Below are 15077 nucleotides of genomic sequence, written 5' to 3'. Positions count from 1 at the left end.
TGATTTGGCACGTGTTGAGCTTGGGTTGGTTTGTTCATTTGGATCAAGGATGTCATTGCCTTTGGTTCCAATGGCTTTGGCCTGACTTCTCTACATAATCTAGAAGGGGATACACTTGGAAACTAATCCAATCAAAGTAACTCTGGTCAGGGGAAGGAAGATGGTTTGACAGAGCTGGGATGTGCTCTTTTGCCCAGTTTACAATTAATACCTTTGATTTTCGCTTCGTTCAGCAATAGAAAGAGGCCAGTAGCATCAGCCAATGCTTCAAGCTGTGCTGTCTTCATCAGTACAAGTAGAGGGGTTACAATTTTATGAAGGACTGCAAAGTAACTTCAAACTATAGAGAAATTCCATCAGAGTGCTTTGAGTCTTCCTTTCTCTTCTAGATTGTATAGAGGCTGCTAATGAGGAGTTCTTTAATTTAAACAACTATATTGTGTTTGCAAGTACTGCAAGAATCATACACTTCTTATGAAGTCTTTGCTAAACTGTATACCTTGAGCTCTAGATGTACAGTGATCTGGGAACAGCAGTTCCACAGACCTCTCCATATTGGACTTTTGGAATATTGCTTTTAGCTGCATGTGTTGGCTTTCAGGAAGCTCAGGGTCTTGTTCTCCACTGCCTTGCAATGTTTATAGTCATTCACAGCTGTAAAATGATTATTGCTTTCAATTGGCTATTTGATACTCTTTTGGAAATTTGATTTTTTTCATAAAGCCAGGCTAAAACTTCCATATTACACTAATTTTTTCTAGATGTATTTCTGATTTCAGTCTCAAAGTTGTCAGAGGAGGAAAAAAATAGTTTTGTGTTTTTTAGTGTTCTGCAAATTGTCCAACAGGTGAGTCAGAGAAGATCTCTGATGCCAGTAGTAAAAAGCAGCTGGTCCTTGCTTACCTACATGTTCTATGTGTGCAGAGCACGTGGATTTAGCCCATGTATCCACAGGGATCTGCTGGATCTGCATTGCCCCTGATTGCATAGGTGCAGCAGCTGTATGTCCATCTCCTTGATGTGTCCCATCCACATACGTGCATCCATCATTCTGGAGTAGTGACCAATTCCTTATAGGAACTCTGGATGTACAGACATGTATTTTCTGACCACAAAACCACTTCTAGATATGAAAGCTCCCTTTGCAGTGCAAAGCAGTGCTGAACTGACCCTTGGGGCACAGAAGGGACGTTGTAATGTATTTCAGATGGAGGGGGAGTTCATTGAAAGGGCGCTGTTGAATCATGTGCTTAATGCTGAGCTTGTAAGTGCTCACCCTTATAGTGTATATTTTAAGTGAGCATGATGTTTCTGTCTGTAGGTAAAACCCTTTCTCGTTACTCCTTTCCCAGGTTCAGAGTCTTCTAGTAGTGTAGGGTCCTCCACGGGTTCTCTTTCCCACACCCAGCAGCCTGTCCCCGTGCCAGCTCTAAGCCAGCCCTCTCCTGGCACTCCTGCCGTCTATCCAGCTGCCAGCACTAGTAACTCTCTTTCCTTTGATGGTGGCATGAGTGGCCAAGTGGCACCTGCTGGCAGTAGCTTCTTTCTGCTTCCCTTGGAAGCGGCGGGCATCCCGCCGGGCAGCGTGCTGGTCAACCCCCAAACAGGTTGGTAGCGCTCGGGGGGTCTGTCACACTGACAACTGGGGACATGCACGAGTGTTTGCAAAGACTCACCCTCAGTGTTGTCCTGTGTCCTTTCTTTTCCTCTTCATTTTTTTCCTGTGGTTGTGTTCGTTCAGTGCACTTGATTTACCAAGAAAGCATGACTGTGGGATCAAAGGGATAAGGAAACTCCCGTGATTTTCTGTAGGAGAGTTTTAACTTATGTGTGACATTTTAATGAGTGACTTGCACAAAATGTGAAAATCCAATGGTTTATTATCCAGAACACAGAATAACTTAAATTATTGTTTCAGATCTTTTCAGGAGAGGGAAAAGTCTGTTTCAGGGAGGGGATAGAGCCTGAGAAAGGATTCACATTGACTGGCAAGGATTTATCATCCTTCATTTCTTTTGGCGCTACATATTCTTGTGTCCCTGTGCTCATGGCTCTGATTTAATACAAGTGAGAGAGAGAACCATGAGCTGACCTGCTATTTCTAAACTTCTGTTGTCTGTTTAAAACAGGATTAAATCAATGTTGATGTAATTGGCCAATCCTGATATTTTTAGTGAGCAGTGGGAAATGGATACTCCATAATGTAGGTGCAAGGAGATATGTGACTACTTGTCTGGATGAAATGAGGAGTTAGAATTCTCTGGGCAAACTTTTACTTTATTGTAGAAATTAAGGAAAGCTTGAAAATTTTAATTTACCTTCTATGTCAAACATAATTTTTGGAAATTATTATATTTTAATTTTAGTTTAATGATTTGTTTTCATGGCAGAAAAGAAAGTGCCTCAGGATATGTTTACCATCATCCTGTAGATGGACTTTATTATGTTTGAATGTAACTGCGCATGATGTTGTAAACTAAATGTTTCTGATTGGGGTTGTTAAGATGATCAGTTAGTAAATAACTTCTATAATTAGAAGATTTAACAAAGAAATAGATAAATTTCTCTTTCTCCATAATATGAATCAATTTCTTAAAATTTGATTACAAATGAGTTGCTGTAGGACCTAATTTTCATAGATAGCCATTGAATTTGTCATCTCAGAGCTGGGTTCATTAATAGTCTTTTATAATTATGTTAATGTCTAATGAGTGTCTAATAGAAGGTAAAGTGCACGTTAAGAATAAGGAACGTTAAGGTGCAGATAAACTTGGATTTATGATGTACTGGATTGTCATATTCTGTAGTTGTTCCTTGGCTTTAATGTTTCCAATGACAGCTGGAGTTCAACAAACACAGTCTGGTTTCTCAGCATTTCTGACAGAGCATCCCATGGCCTGGGTCAGCAGAGTCATTCTGCTCAGGAGTTGAAGAGGGTAATTAGGAAAAGACAGCTCGTACTGAGCCGCTCCAAGGAACAAGTGAAGCTCTGGTGGGGAGCAGAAAGTGAGAGAGGGAAATAGGCAAATCTGACTCCCTGTTTCTGTGAACGTTCCCAATCCCTGGGTGTTACAGAGACACCTGTTAAGCTGAATTGAATCTCCCTTAATCACCTGCAGTCCAACTGCATGATGTGTAGCTTGTTTTTGTGAGCCTGTTCATGCTCCCTGTCTGTCTCTTCCCTTAATTCCTCAATCCTTTTTTCAGTAACTGTTACATTTTATGTTGGCCAGTTGCATTTAAATATAATGGGACCAAGCAGTCTGGAGGAGCACTAGTCTGCCTTGACAGGACCCTGGCTAGGGGGCAAAGGCTTTATTTAATCTTAGTTTATAAGTTTCTGGAAAGAATCTCAGACAAGAAAATATTTATATCAGAGGAGAGAAAAATCCACATCAGTATTTGGCCTTAAGCATCAAAATAAGCCAATGCAGGATGTGTCACAAAGCAGGTAGACACAGGTCCTCACAGCCAGGCTGTCATTCCTTCCATTTCTTTGGATTTTTTCCCAACCCAGGCACAAAAATAAATCACTGTTTGTCTGTAATTTACTTTTAAGGAGTTAATTTTTCAATTCTTTTTCGTTAGTCCACTGCTATAATACTGAAGTTGCAGATTATGAAATAGGAGACTAATACTACATTATTTATTTTGAAAGCTAAAAGCCAGTTCATCTAAGAATAGGGGAAGAGAGTCCTTTAACAATAATCTCATTAGCAGTCATGGGAATACCAGGGCAACTATTGCTTTATATATTTTTTTAAAAATATTTGTCTTTAAGCTCTCCTGTGTTCTGATTGGTGTTCATATTGATTAAAGAAAATTAATTTTTAAAAGGTCCTTAAAATAGTATTTTTTAGTAGGGTTTTTCATTATTACTCCTGTCCTTTTCAATCCACTTAATTAAAAATCAGGTTTCAAGACAAGAAGGATACAGCAAATATTTATGTGTTCACTAAGTAAAGACTGGGGTATCTTTGTTTAGCTTAAATGTTTTGGTTTTTCACTGCATGTAGTCATTACTATTATAAATGTGGTTGTGGGGATTTGGCATAAACCTGTCATATAAAACAGCATGACTTCACTTATTCTTAATAAAGTTCTATTATTTCATCCATTTTGTAAATATATTTGTGTGTTTTCTCCAAGCTCAGATGGTGCAACTGGTTGTTTGTTGTCTTCCACCTTTCCCAGGGCAGCCATTCCTGAATCCAGATGGCACTCCAGTTGTGTACAATCCTCCAATGCCTCAGCAGCCTGTTAGGACCCAAGTGCCTGGACCTCCACAACAGCCACCTCTGCCCACCCCGGCTCAGCAACAGCCCCCAGCAAACCCCGTCCTGTCGCAGGTGACGTGGCACATCCCTGGGGTGGGGGTGGAAGGGGACCAGGAGCGGGGCTCTGCCTCCACCCCCTGTGTCTGGGCAGGAGAAGGGAAGGTTCTCCTTCTTTCCACAGCAGCTATTTCAGGCACCAAGCTACTGCCCATAGTTTCCTGGGATATTATCAGATGATTTTCAAATATTGTCTAAAAGTTATTTGTAGAACTTAATCTAAACCTTTACCTTTGTTCATTTTCCCTGTTTAAAACTTCTGTTCAGATACCTGTGTATCCTTTTAAAAAAGGCTCATTTGTACTCTTTCTAGTTCACAGAAGTGTGTCTGTGGTATTTGCTGTTTTCTTCACAAATCCTTTACTAATTCTCTCATTGCTTTCTCAATGGATGCTGGAGTTGAAGCTGCCTGAAATACCATCAGCAAGGATACTCCTTCAAATACCACAGTCCAGAGAAAATATTTAGTGCTGTTGAATAAACGAAAGTAATATGTTTGAATCTGTGGTTAGCAGTAAATTCATTCTGCCTTTAGATGCTTTGAAAGAGCTTGTATTTAAAATGCATGTGTAGTTTTTAATCTATAATTTAAAAAAAAAATCTCTCTGAAGGAAACAGTAAATGTTAAATAGAAGCAATTTGCTGACATAGCTAATATAATGTATGGCAAATAAATCACATGTATTTTTTCTGGGAGACTGAAATATTCAAAGTTACTTCTGGTTTAATTCTATGCAGTCTAGAGCATTAAAAAAAAAGTACTGTCCATTCTGTTTCTGGTAGAGGAGTGCGTTTCTTTTCTGAAGCATAGTTGCTTCTTCTGTTACAAGAGACTTGTTTTCACTTCTGTTTCTTTGCTGTTAACCTTGTTTGTAAACCTGTTATCTCTGCAGCCTCTGCGGGCTCTGCAGCCCTCCCAGCCTGTCCAGTACTCCGCAGTGTCCTTCCCACCCCCGCTCCTGCCAGCCTCCTCCACACAGCAATACTCTGTGGTACTGCATCTTCTCTTCTCTGCTCCCTGCTTAGGTTAATCTTTAGTGGCTGCTCACCTTGGCCTGGGTGTTTGTGAGGGGGGTGTGATAGCAGGTAGTGACTGGCTTCCCAACCACAGTGACCTGTTACTGGAGATCCCCACATGTGAACAGTTTGAGTTCAGCAGCAATATCTGTAATTGATAATCTGTAATTGCTGGATCTATTTATCTCTGTATTTAGAGATATATTATTTCCCTTTATAAAGGAAGTTTTTCAATGCTTTGTTAGCCAGTCAGTACCTTTTTATGTCTCTGGATTAACCCCTTTGCATTGTTTCTTGTTGTTTCTTTGTCTGCTCTTTCTTCTGCTGAACCTTAATACATTTTGAGGGATCAGCTGCCCTGTTTTTTTGAGGTTATCTTTTTGTAGCCTTTTTGCCAGAACTCTTAACACTCCCACTTCACCAATATCCCTTGTTTAATAAGTAGAAGCTGGAAATTAAATATCTTAGTCTAAAAAAAAAGGGGGGTGATAAAAAAAAAAACCCACACAAATTGAGACTGAAATGTAATAAAGGAGAGTTGTTATCCAAGGCAGAATCTGAACTAGAGTCCAGGTGAAAAATTACAGCTTCCCAACTCCTCAGACTGCTCTGATACTCTGTGTACATGTTTATGTTGGGTTTATGTGGCAAGGATTTGGTAGCAGGATGCAGGGGTGGCTTCTGTGAGAAGGGACCAGGAGCTGCCCCCATGTGGGATAGACCCAACCTGTCCTGAAGGACTGCAACCTGTGGGAAGAACCCACATTGAAGACATTACAGTGTCTTGTGGGAGGGATCCCACACTAGAGCAGGGGAAGAGTGTGAAGAGGAAGGAGCAGTAGAGACATGGTTGGGAACCAGTCAGAAGCCCCATTCCCCCCATCCCTGTGGTACTCAGAGGAGGAGGCAGAAGATCTGGAAGTGAAACTGAGCCTGGGAAGAAGCAGGAGGTTTTGGGAAACTGGTTTTAGTTCTAATTTCTCACTATCCTACTCTATTATTAATTGGCATAAATGAAATTAATCTTCCCCAAGTCGGGTCTGTTTTGCCTGTCATGGTAGTTGGTGAAGAATCTCCCTCCTTTTCTTGATCCATAAAGCTTTTCATCTGATTTTCTTCCCCTGTATTGCTGAGGATGAGAGAGAGGAATGATAGAGTGCCTTGGGTGGGCACCAAGGAGCCAGCCAGGGTTAGCTCACCCCAGTGCTGTACAGTAGCTAATTTAGTATGTATTCAGAGCTTTTGTTATTGTCAACATTAATCAGAAACGTCTTTAATAGTAAGTACAGATTTAGCTGAATTCAATAGCCTGCATACAATTAAAACTATTGTAGCCATTAGCAGCACATTAGGAATACAATTCTAAAAGGAATTGCTCTTGATGGAGGGTGTTCTGTAATTAGCAATGTTGTTTCTGAAGTTACTTTCGAGTTTGAATAGTGTTAAAGCAGAGAAGGAAACTCCTTCCAGGTTTATAGTAATTTCAGAGCATTTCACATTCAGGAAATTGGTTCAAATACAGTGTGCTGGGAGGTTCAAAAATGTGTTCCTGCTAATGGTAACTTAAATCACACAGTGAAAAGGATTGATGGTCTTGGGTCATAATCCCAATGGAACACACCTGTAGCTGTCACCAGGAGAGTCTGCTTTGTCCATGTGTTGGTAATGCCATTGTCAGTGGTTAATCATGATTATACCACACATGTCACCAGGATAAACGGAGCAGGTCAGGATTTACTGACATTATTATAGTGTAACAAATCAATGTATTTTCCTTGGGTTTGTCCTTGGACATATTTAGGATTAATATAAACTCACATTCGGTATCTCCTCTCTAAACTCAGTATTCTGAAAAGCAGTGTAAAGTCCAATGTAGAAGAGTGTTACAGGTGTTTTAATAGGCACCATTAAGGAATGAAATGCCACAGTCAGATTATTGATCTAATGAAAATAGGGCTTTTTAAGCTCTATAGGTATTCTAAATTAAGTTTTAGGTGCAAATCTATATTTCCGGTGGTAATTAAGAATATCTTTAGCCTGGAAACTAGAAAAATTCATCATAAATTGTGAATGTAGCTAATCAGTAAAAGATGGAGCTTGCACTTTTTCCTGATTAATTCCTATCTTCAGGATGATCTAAGAGAAGATCAAGTGTTCTTAAAATAGTTTTAATGTTCCTACATGTTTGCAGAGTCCACTTCTGAAGTAGGAACAAAATCTTCCTGTTTAGTGTAAGAAGTGCAGTACTAGTTAGGGAGCACTTCTGATTTCCAGGATTTTGCTAACTTGATGCTGAATTGCTTGTAAAGAACGGGAGCTTGGGGTTAAAGTAGTGGAAGTTTCAGGTTGCCCAGGACTCCTGCAGTGCTCAGTGATGTCATCATTTCAGATGTCAATGACATACAGAGAGAGGGCAACTACTGGGACACAGATTTTGCAGTTGTTACTTGATTTCAGATGAAAAAATAATTAGTCTTTGCATGTACAATAATACCAAGTTAGAAGAATGTACCTTGTAACTCAGGATTAGAGCCTCATTATCTTAAGCTCTTAAACCCAAAAATTACTTCAGCAATACTAATGCCTTCTGCTATTTTAACTGGGGTTGGATGTTTTCACTCAAGCTTTGGAGTCCAGTCAGAAAATGTTAGTGGCACAAATTCTGACTTTATTTTTGACAATCGAGTTCTCACAATAAGTAGGTAGAGGCAGATGTGATCCAAAAGTTGAATGTTTGCTGTGAAGAGTGAAATCTCTGAACATGGATGTTGTCTCCTCCTGTCAGCCCTGGAGATAATTCCCTACTGAGTTCCTTTCCTGTTGTCGCTTGGCTGCTGTTGCTAATGCACAGTAATCTGAGACATTGCTGCCTGAAACTTGGTGAGGCATTTGGCTGTTTTATTCTTTTTTTCTTGAATGTTCATTTGCAAATGGAGCTTTTCCTGTTTCTTCCCCAATCCAGCAAGACAACCTGGGATCCCAGTTCAGCCACCTGAGCCTGTCCCGGCAGCCCCCGGCCGAGGCAGCGGAGCCTCCCAGTGCCCTGTTCCAGTCCACCGTGGTGCTCCAGCCCCCCCAGCAGCCCGGATACATCCTCACTGCTGCTCCACCCCCTCCTCCCTCTGCCCAGCCCGTGTCTGCTCCGGGATACTCGGCGTCCAGCCACCCAGTCACCCAGCCCGTGCTCCAGCAGCAGGGATATGTGCAGCAACCTGTGCCACAGGTACAATGGCTGTTCCATCCTGAAAAACTGATGGTGCTGTTCTGTTCCTGAGCTTCTCACACAGTGTGGGGCTCCCTGTTAAACTGCAGCTCTGTGCATTGAGTCTGGGGTTGGGTTTTTTCTGCCTTATGTACTCTAAAAATGACTGCTTTTAGTTTACTTGAGAAGCAACAATCACACAGGTTTGCCTAATTACCCATAGCTGGTAAAACTCATGGTCTCCATGGTTTTCTTGTGTCTCAGAAGTCGCTTTATGGAAACTGGGAAATTGTTCCTTCTACATGGAAAGTAAAAGAAATGGGCTGTTAAAGAGGCAATTTATTTTAAGGTTTTCATCTTTTTTATGGTGATGGTTTTGCATGTAGATTGTGCCTTCTGTCAGTGATCCCCCACTGTTGATTTCCAGATGCCAGCCTGTTACTGTGCCCCTGGCCAGTACCCTCACTCCAGCCCCCAGTACCGGCCTGTGTCCGTGCACTACAACACGCAGCAGAACCAGCCCCTGGCACAGCCCGCCCAGCAGACAGGTTTGTGGAACTCTTCCTGCAGTTCATTGGAATGCTGTGTGTGGTTTTTCTCCTGGTTTTTCATTTTAAACCTTGCTGTAAAATTTCGAATGAAGTAGGAGCTCAGATATGGAATACAAAGTGCAGCTAACCTAAGGTGGCAAAATTTGAGTCAGTTGTGCATGAAACTTGAGATTTAAGCCATTCCTATGAGTAACTTTGATAGGATTTTATTTTTTTGTAAGTTTAGAGCTGAATAATTTAAAAAATGTTTAACTTAGTAACTAATTCTTGAGTAAGTTATAAAGATTAATTAGTACCTTTAAATGATGTAACATGACAGAGATTGTGCCTTAACTGAAAGCTTTAAACGAAAGATACTAATTTTAGATACTGTGGCATGAACACTCTACTGTGCAGAAGATACTGGTGATACTATTTTACTTTGTCTTTCTGGCCTATGATTAAAGGTATCAGGGTATTGAATGGAATATGTAGTGAGACTTGAAGGGGTTAGAATTAGTTTTTTGCTCCTCCTATTTTTAGAAAGACCTTTCAACTGTTTGAGTTACCTTTCTATGATCGCAAGCTGTATTTTCATCTCCTTCCTTTCTTATTGTCTTTCTTTTGCTTACCAATTTTAACTGTAGCTACCATTATTCTGACAACCCGTACTTCAAAAGATTGTTATGACTTGATCCTGAAACAGATTTATTCTCAGTAATATCTTGACGCATGATCAAAACTTTCAGAAGTAATTGGTAATGTTTGGAGGCAGAGATCCTTAAAGATCATTTTATACTATCTCTTAGTTGAATATGTTAGACTTAATGTCCTTTTGAGTTTCCTTCAGGAAGGATTTTTTTTAATTCCTGCTCCCAACTATCTGTTGCTCTACAGAAGCAGGATGAAAGATCAGCTTTTACAAATACTGACTGGATTTCTTTATAGCTGTTGTATGTAGTAGCCTGTAAGAGGGATTGCTCTTCTGCAGTTCTTCTAAGAAGTGCTCCAATAGTTATAACACTTAAGTTGTTATTCAGGGTTCAGTTCACAAACTTACACAGGATTCTTTCATTGCAGAATCATCAAGATTTCATGCCCACTTATGGTAGAGTTGTCAGACTGTTTTGACGTACTGTAGGTACCTGCTTACTGTAAAACAGGTCACCACCTTCCAGTCTTTGGAAGTGAAAGTGTATTGAGATTTTTTCAAAGGAAAACAAACTACTTGGATTTGCAACTTGTTTTATCCAGTGGTGTTAAAGATGTGTTACCCAACTATATTACACAACCTGCTTTCCTTCCTCAGAATTTTTAATACCTAGACTACTTAATAGCAAAAAGTCTGAGGCTCAGCTGGGATTACTCCCCACTGGGGACACCCCATGTGAACAGCACACAAGGGCCCCAGATCAGAGCTCAGGGTATGTGTAGCTAAACAAGCCAGTCTGAGAGGGGAAGCACGGGGGGAGGAGATGCAAAGGGCTGAGCTGGTTGCTCTTGGGTAAGTAAGTCTCTTTCTCATATGTTTTTAGCCCTTTACATTTAACTGAACTTCAATGCCTGTGGGTGAAAAGTGTCAGCAGATCAACTCCCTCTCTCTGTCCTGAAGAAATAAAATGAACAAGCTGTGCAGAGAGTGACTTCACTGCTTTGATGTGTGCCTTGTACTCCTGACATCAGGATATCATGTTGAAGTAGTTAAGGGGTAGTCCAGCCTATAACTATATTCAGTGTTTGGTTATTTGGTGTTCACTGGCACTAATGGGAGACAGGAGGATCTTACCAGCAATGCCATAATTAGTGTTGAAATGAAACTCTCCAAACTGCTGTCCAGCCATTGCTGGTTCTCATTTACTGCATTATAGGCAAATTTGAATCAGCCTTCTGTGCTGATTCTATGCCATTCCATGGCATGCTTTCTGTTCTGAAAACTGCTCATGAGATGGTGTATTTGAAAGTTCACTTCTGTAATTTATTTTAAACCATTAATGTTGGTATTAATTTGACACGAAGCTGCACCTGAAGTTGTTGATGCTTATTAGCAGTGGCTGTTTTGGAGCCAAAGGGCAGCACGTTCCTTGGCTCACACAGCAACGTGCCTGGTCAAAAAGGAGAGTTACAGACCTTGTATTAGAAAAAAGCTGTGGGGTTTGTTCATCTCATAAAGTGGTTACTAACTGTGAAATAACTTTGCAAACACAAATTCAGATAAAAGGTGACACCTTCGGAGAGCTTGGCAACTGGAGCCACTTCTGGTCTAATGTTGTGGAGTGGCCTGACTTTACTGATGAGCTGCTGGATTCGGGGCCGTAACACTGTCTGAGAGGTTTACATTTCTCACAGTGAACCGGTCTCTTTTTCAGCTGCTTCCTGCCTTCCTTTTTAAAGGGGCTTCAGGGGAAACATTTGGGGGGTTCACTTAGTAAAAATGCCCAAAAGATGTTGGGAGAAGAAAACTCTCTTTAAGAAAAAGGCATTTCTGATTGATATGATCATGCGAGCCCAGTTACCGTGAGACCTGACTACAGGGGGTTTAAAAAATCAGTCTGAACTCCAATTCCTGTAGGAACATCAGCTGAACTTCAACTGGCTTGTGCTTCTCAAGGCCCAGGGATAAAACTATTTGAGTTGTAACAGTAGCTGTAGTTGTAATAGTTGTAACCAAGCTCATCAACTCCCAGCTTGTTAACCAAGTGGTTGTAGTGACTCCTCTGTTCTTGAATAAAGGCTGTTTCTCACTCTTGGTGTGTTTTTCACAAAATGTATATTCTGTAAATTAACTGTTCTTATATTAACAGTGATTTTTAAAATTATGTAAATATTAAGCAGCATGCTTTTTTTTTTTACCTGCAGTTTCAGGGTATTTCTGTGCCATGGGACAAACTGCTCTGGCAGGTGTGGGGTTTGTGCTGAGAGCTGCATTTCTGTCAGCCCATCTCTGCAGAGGTGAAATTGTGAGGCTAAAAATAGAGCATTCTTTGGAATGCTCTGGGGAAGCTCCGTGGCAGTCAATTTGTGTGGTTCCAGTTCTCTCTGCTTGCAAAATTGATCGTGTCTGTCTCTGGAAGTGCCAGAAAAAAGCTGAAAAACTACTCCCAGCTCCATGGCAATTTCTGGGTCAGGAGGGGTTTAGACTGCAGGTGTATTGATTGGGTCTGTCACATACCACAACTTCCCATTCTCCTGCTTTTAGGGACCATTTTGGGACAAAGCATATTTAAACATTTTGTTTATTACAGATATGAAGAGGATTTTGTGCACAGTTCAAACTTAAGAGTTATTAAAAATTCTAATTACTAATTCTCCTTCAAGCATGCATTGTTCTGAAGTTTTGTCTAGACCTCTGCAAATATTTATAGTGTTGTGTGTTTCTAGTGAATAGATGTCTTGGTTTTAACAAACTCAGCCTTCTTCCCTTTAATTTTCTGAAGCAATATTTGATTCTATTAACAGTCTTCTTTTAGTGTTCCTTGTTGCAATGTCTGCAGAGACAGCGAGCTGAGGCTGTTAGTGCTCAGTGTTCATTGTACCCTGGGTGGGTGTCGTCAATGAACACTGGTGGGTGTTGTTCCCAAAAGGTGTTTTGTGGGAACTGAATTACTTCCAGAATAGACCATCCCATTCTTTTAACACAGTTTAAAGACAAACCAAGTGAGTTTTTGCAGCTAAATTTGCTTTATTATAGTTCTGTGCCAAGGTAGGGAGCATGGGGAATGTCGAGATCAGTAGACTGTGAACGTGTCCAACTCAAACACAGACTCTTCTTGCCGTCAGTGCATCTTGACAAGCCCAGTTTTGTTAGTCTGGAGCGATAACTGGTTTGTCTCAGAAACACTGACAGTGTTTTGCTGACAGGGTAAGTAGTGCACACCTGTATGATAGAACATGACAGCAAGGACTGTGTTCTGCATGTGTTTGCTCATGGGAGCAGTTACCTGTATATGCTTTGTTAAAACAGAACAAAGTGGGAGCTCAGGTTGGATTTAATAAATGCACAGATTTGGCACTCATGCTTGGGGTGTTTTGGTTTGGGTTTTGGGGGATGGGATTTTTTTAGGCATTTTTTGAAGGATACAGTTTAAGCAATAATAAACTGTTGTAGAGACACTATAGAGGGGTGATTTTGAAAATCTTTCTTTTTATCCCTAAGATAACTTTGAGTATGAAGGTCTTCCACTGTACATCAATGTGGCTTCTACCTGGAAGATTTTTCTCAGCTCCCAGTTGGTTTCAGCATCACGGATTGCAGTAGAAATTGCCCTTTTGAAAAAGATTTGCACACAGGCCTTACACAAATATTCCTGAAGTCGGATTCAGTTTTGAATCGCAGCCAAGATGTTCTGACCCCTGGGCACCTGAGGCACCAGCTGAACTTGGCACAGCTGGAATTTCAAAACTGATGTGCCTGGAATGGCCTTGTTCGTAATAGACAATGGATTGGGTTGATATTGTCTAGCATGCTTTGTTCAAGTGCTTTGGAGGTGTTAATGCATGTAACTCCAGTGCAAATAAATCCTGCACGCATGTGGGAGCAGCACTGCCAACAGTATTAGAGGATTTCATGCTGAATCCAAGTGAATAAATTATTAATTTTAATGTTGGCTTCTTTTATATGCATGAGAAGTTCAACTGTTATGAAGTTGCTGGATTTAACAAGCCATTGGAAAATGCTACACATATTTTCACATAGACAACTGTGTATAAAATGTGTTCATTATTTCAAAGTAAGATTTAAATGTATAATTTCAGGTTACCAGATTTTGCCCAACCAGCAGCAAAACTACCAGGGTTTAGTTGGAGTTCAGCAGTCTCAGAATCAAAATCTAGTCAGTGGCCAACACAACAACGTTGGGAATCAAATTCAAGGCGTGATTGTTCCATATCCTTCAGTGCCATCTTATCAGGTGGGTGATGTAATCATGACTTTCCAGTCACTCTGCCGTGTGTTTGAATGTTTATGTTTCTCTAGAGCTTTGCTTTGTAAATGGCAGAAAGCTGCAAGCAGGGGACAGAAATTAAACAACACAAACCCACAACTGAAGTGAGAAAAACCTCTGTCACAAGATACAAGTTCTAGTCCTGTTTAAAGCCAAGTGCTGTGTTAGTTGCTGTTAAATTCAGAGAGTGGGGAAGGAAATCTCATAAGATTTCACTTTCTTTTGTAGAGAAAATGTCTTGTTAATTGATGGAGTCCCTTGGAGCCAACATTTCCATTTTTGGAGAAGGGTTTTTTTTTAATAAACCACTGTTATTTCAACTACTGTTGTCACTAGTCTTCTGGATTTAGAGAATTCCAGAAGTTCTTTCAGTTTCTGGGTTTGTGTTTTTTTAAATTCTTGTATCAGCTAGGATGGTCAGGAGGCAGAAAATAACCTTGCCTGCAAAAGATCTGAGTGTGTTTCCCATTGCAGGTTTCGGTGCCTCAAGGTTCCCAAGCAGTGCCCCAGCAGACATATCAGCAGCCTGTCATAATTCCCAGTCAGTCCAATCAAGGATTGCCCACCACAGGAATGCCAGTTTACTACAGTGTCATTCCATCAGGTCAACAGAATAATTTAAGGTGAGTTGAACTGATCCCGGATTTCTCAGTAACCAGCTTTAAAGGCTTTGTAGAACTGCCAGGATCTGCTTTTAGTCCTGCAGATATTAAAACGTGTTTTAAAGGCAGACTTAGACACTCTGTCTATTGATTTTTGCTCTTATGCAATTAACTGAAACAACCAGTACTGCTGTAATTGTGACAGACTTGCAGGACTGGAAAACATTGTATCACTTTCAGCAATACTTCACTGCAGTTCCACCTCTGGAATTTTCTGCATTCCTTCTCTTACCCCTGAAACCCCTTGTGCTCAGCAGCGATGCCTTTTGCAGTAATATTTGACTGTCCACATTCGCTGGGTTAGTCAAGGACACTACTTTAATAACGTGGAGAGAAAAAAGAATTTGAATCCCAGAATGAAACAAGTATAGAAACTTTTTCCTATGCTTGGC

General features: G+C 40.7%; 1 protein-coding gene across 13 annotated transcripts in view; it reads left to right on the top strand.

The window, feature by feature from the left end:
* Positions 1–15077, top strand: part of R3HDM1 (R3H domain containing 1) — a 77088-nt gene that overhangs the window by 51593 nt on the left and 10418 nt on the right. For 9 of the 13 annotated variants that reach the window (XM_027695863.1, XM_027695860.1, XM_027695861.1 and 6 more), the window contains 7 exons: positions 1353–1607; positions 4195–4349; positions 5228–5326; positions 8314–8574; positions 8981–9101; positions 13836–13990; positions 14498–14646. In XM_027695863.1, coding sequence (XP_027551664.1) covers positions 1353–1607; positions 4195–4349; positions 5228–5326; positions 8314–8574; positions 8981–9101; positions 13836–13990; positions 14498–14646 — 1195 coding nt within the window. The remainder of the gene's footprint in view (positions 1–1352; positions 1608–4194; positions 4350–5227; positions 5327–8313; positions 8575–8980; positions 9102–13835; positions 13991–14497; positions 14647–15077) is intronic. The other 4 variants (XM_027695862.1, XM_027695867.1, XM_027695866.1 and 1 more) reach the window with 3 other exon arrangements.

This window comes from Neopelma chrysocephalum, unplaced genomic scaffold, assembly GCF_003984885.1.
Source record: "Neopelma chrysocephalum unplaced genomic scaffold, ASM398488v2 Primary Assembly neopelma1_103b, whole genome shotgun sequence".
Lineage (NCBI taxonomy): Eukaryota > Metazoa > Chordata > Aves > Passeriformes > Pipridae > Neopelma > Neopelma chrysocephalum.
This window is presented reverse-complemented; position numbering and strand designations above follow the sequence as displayed.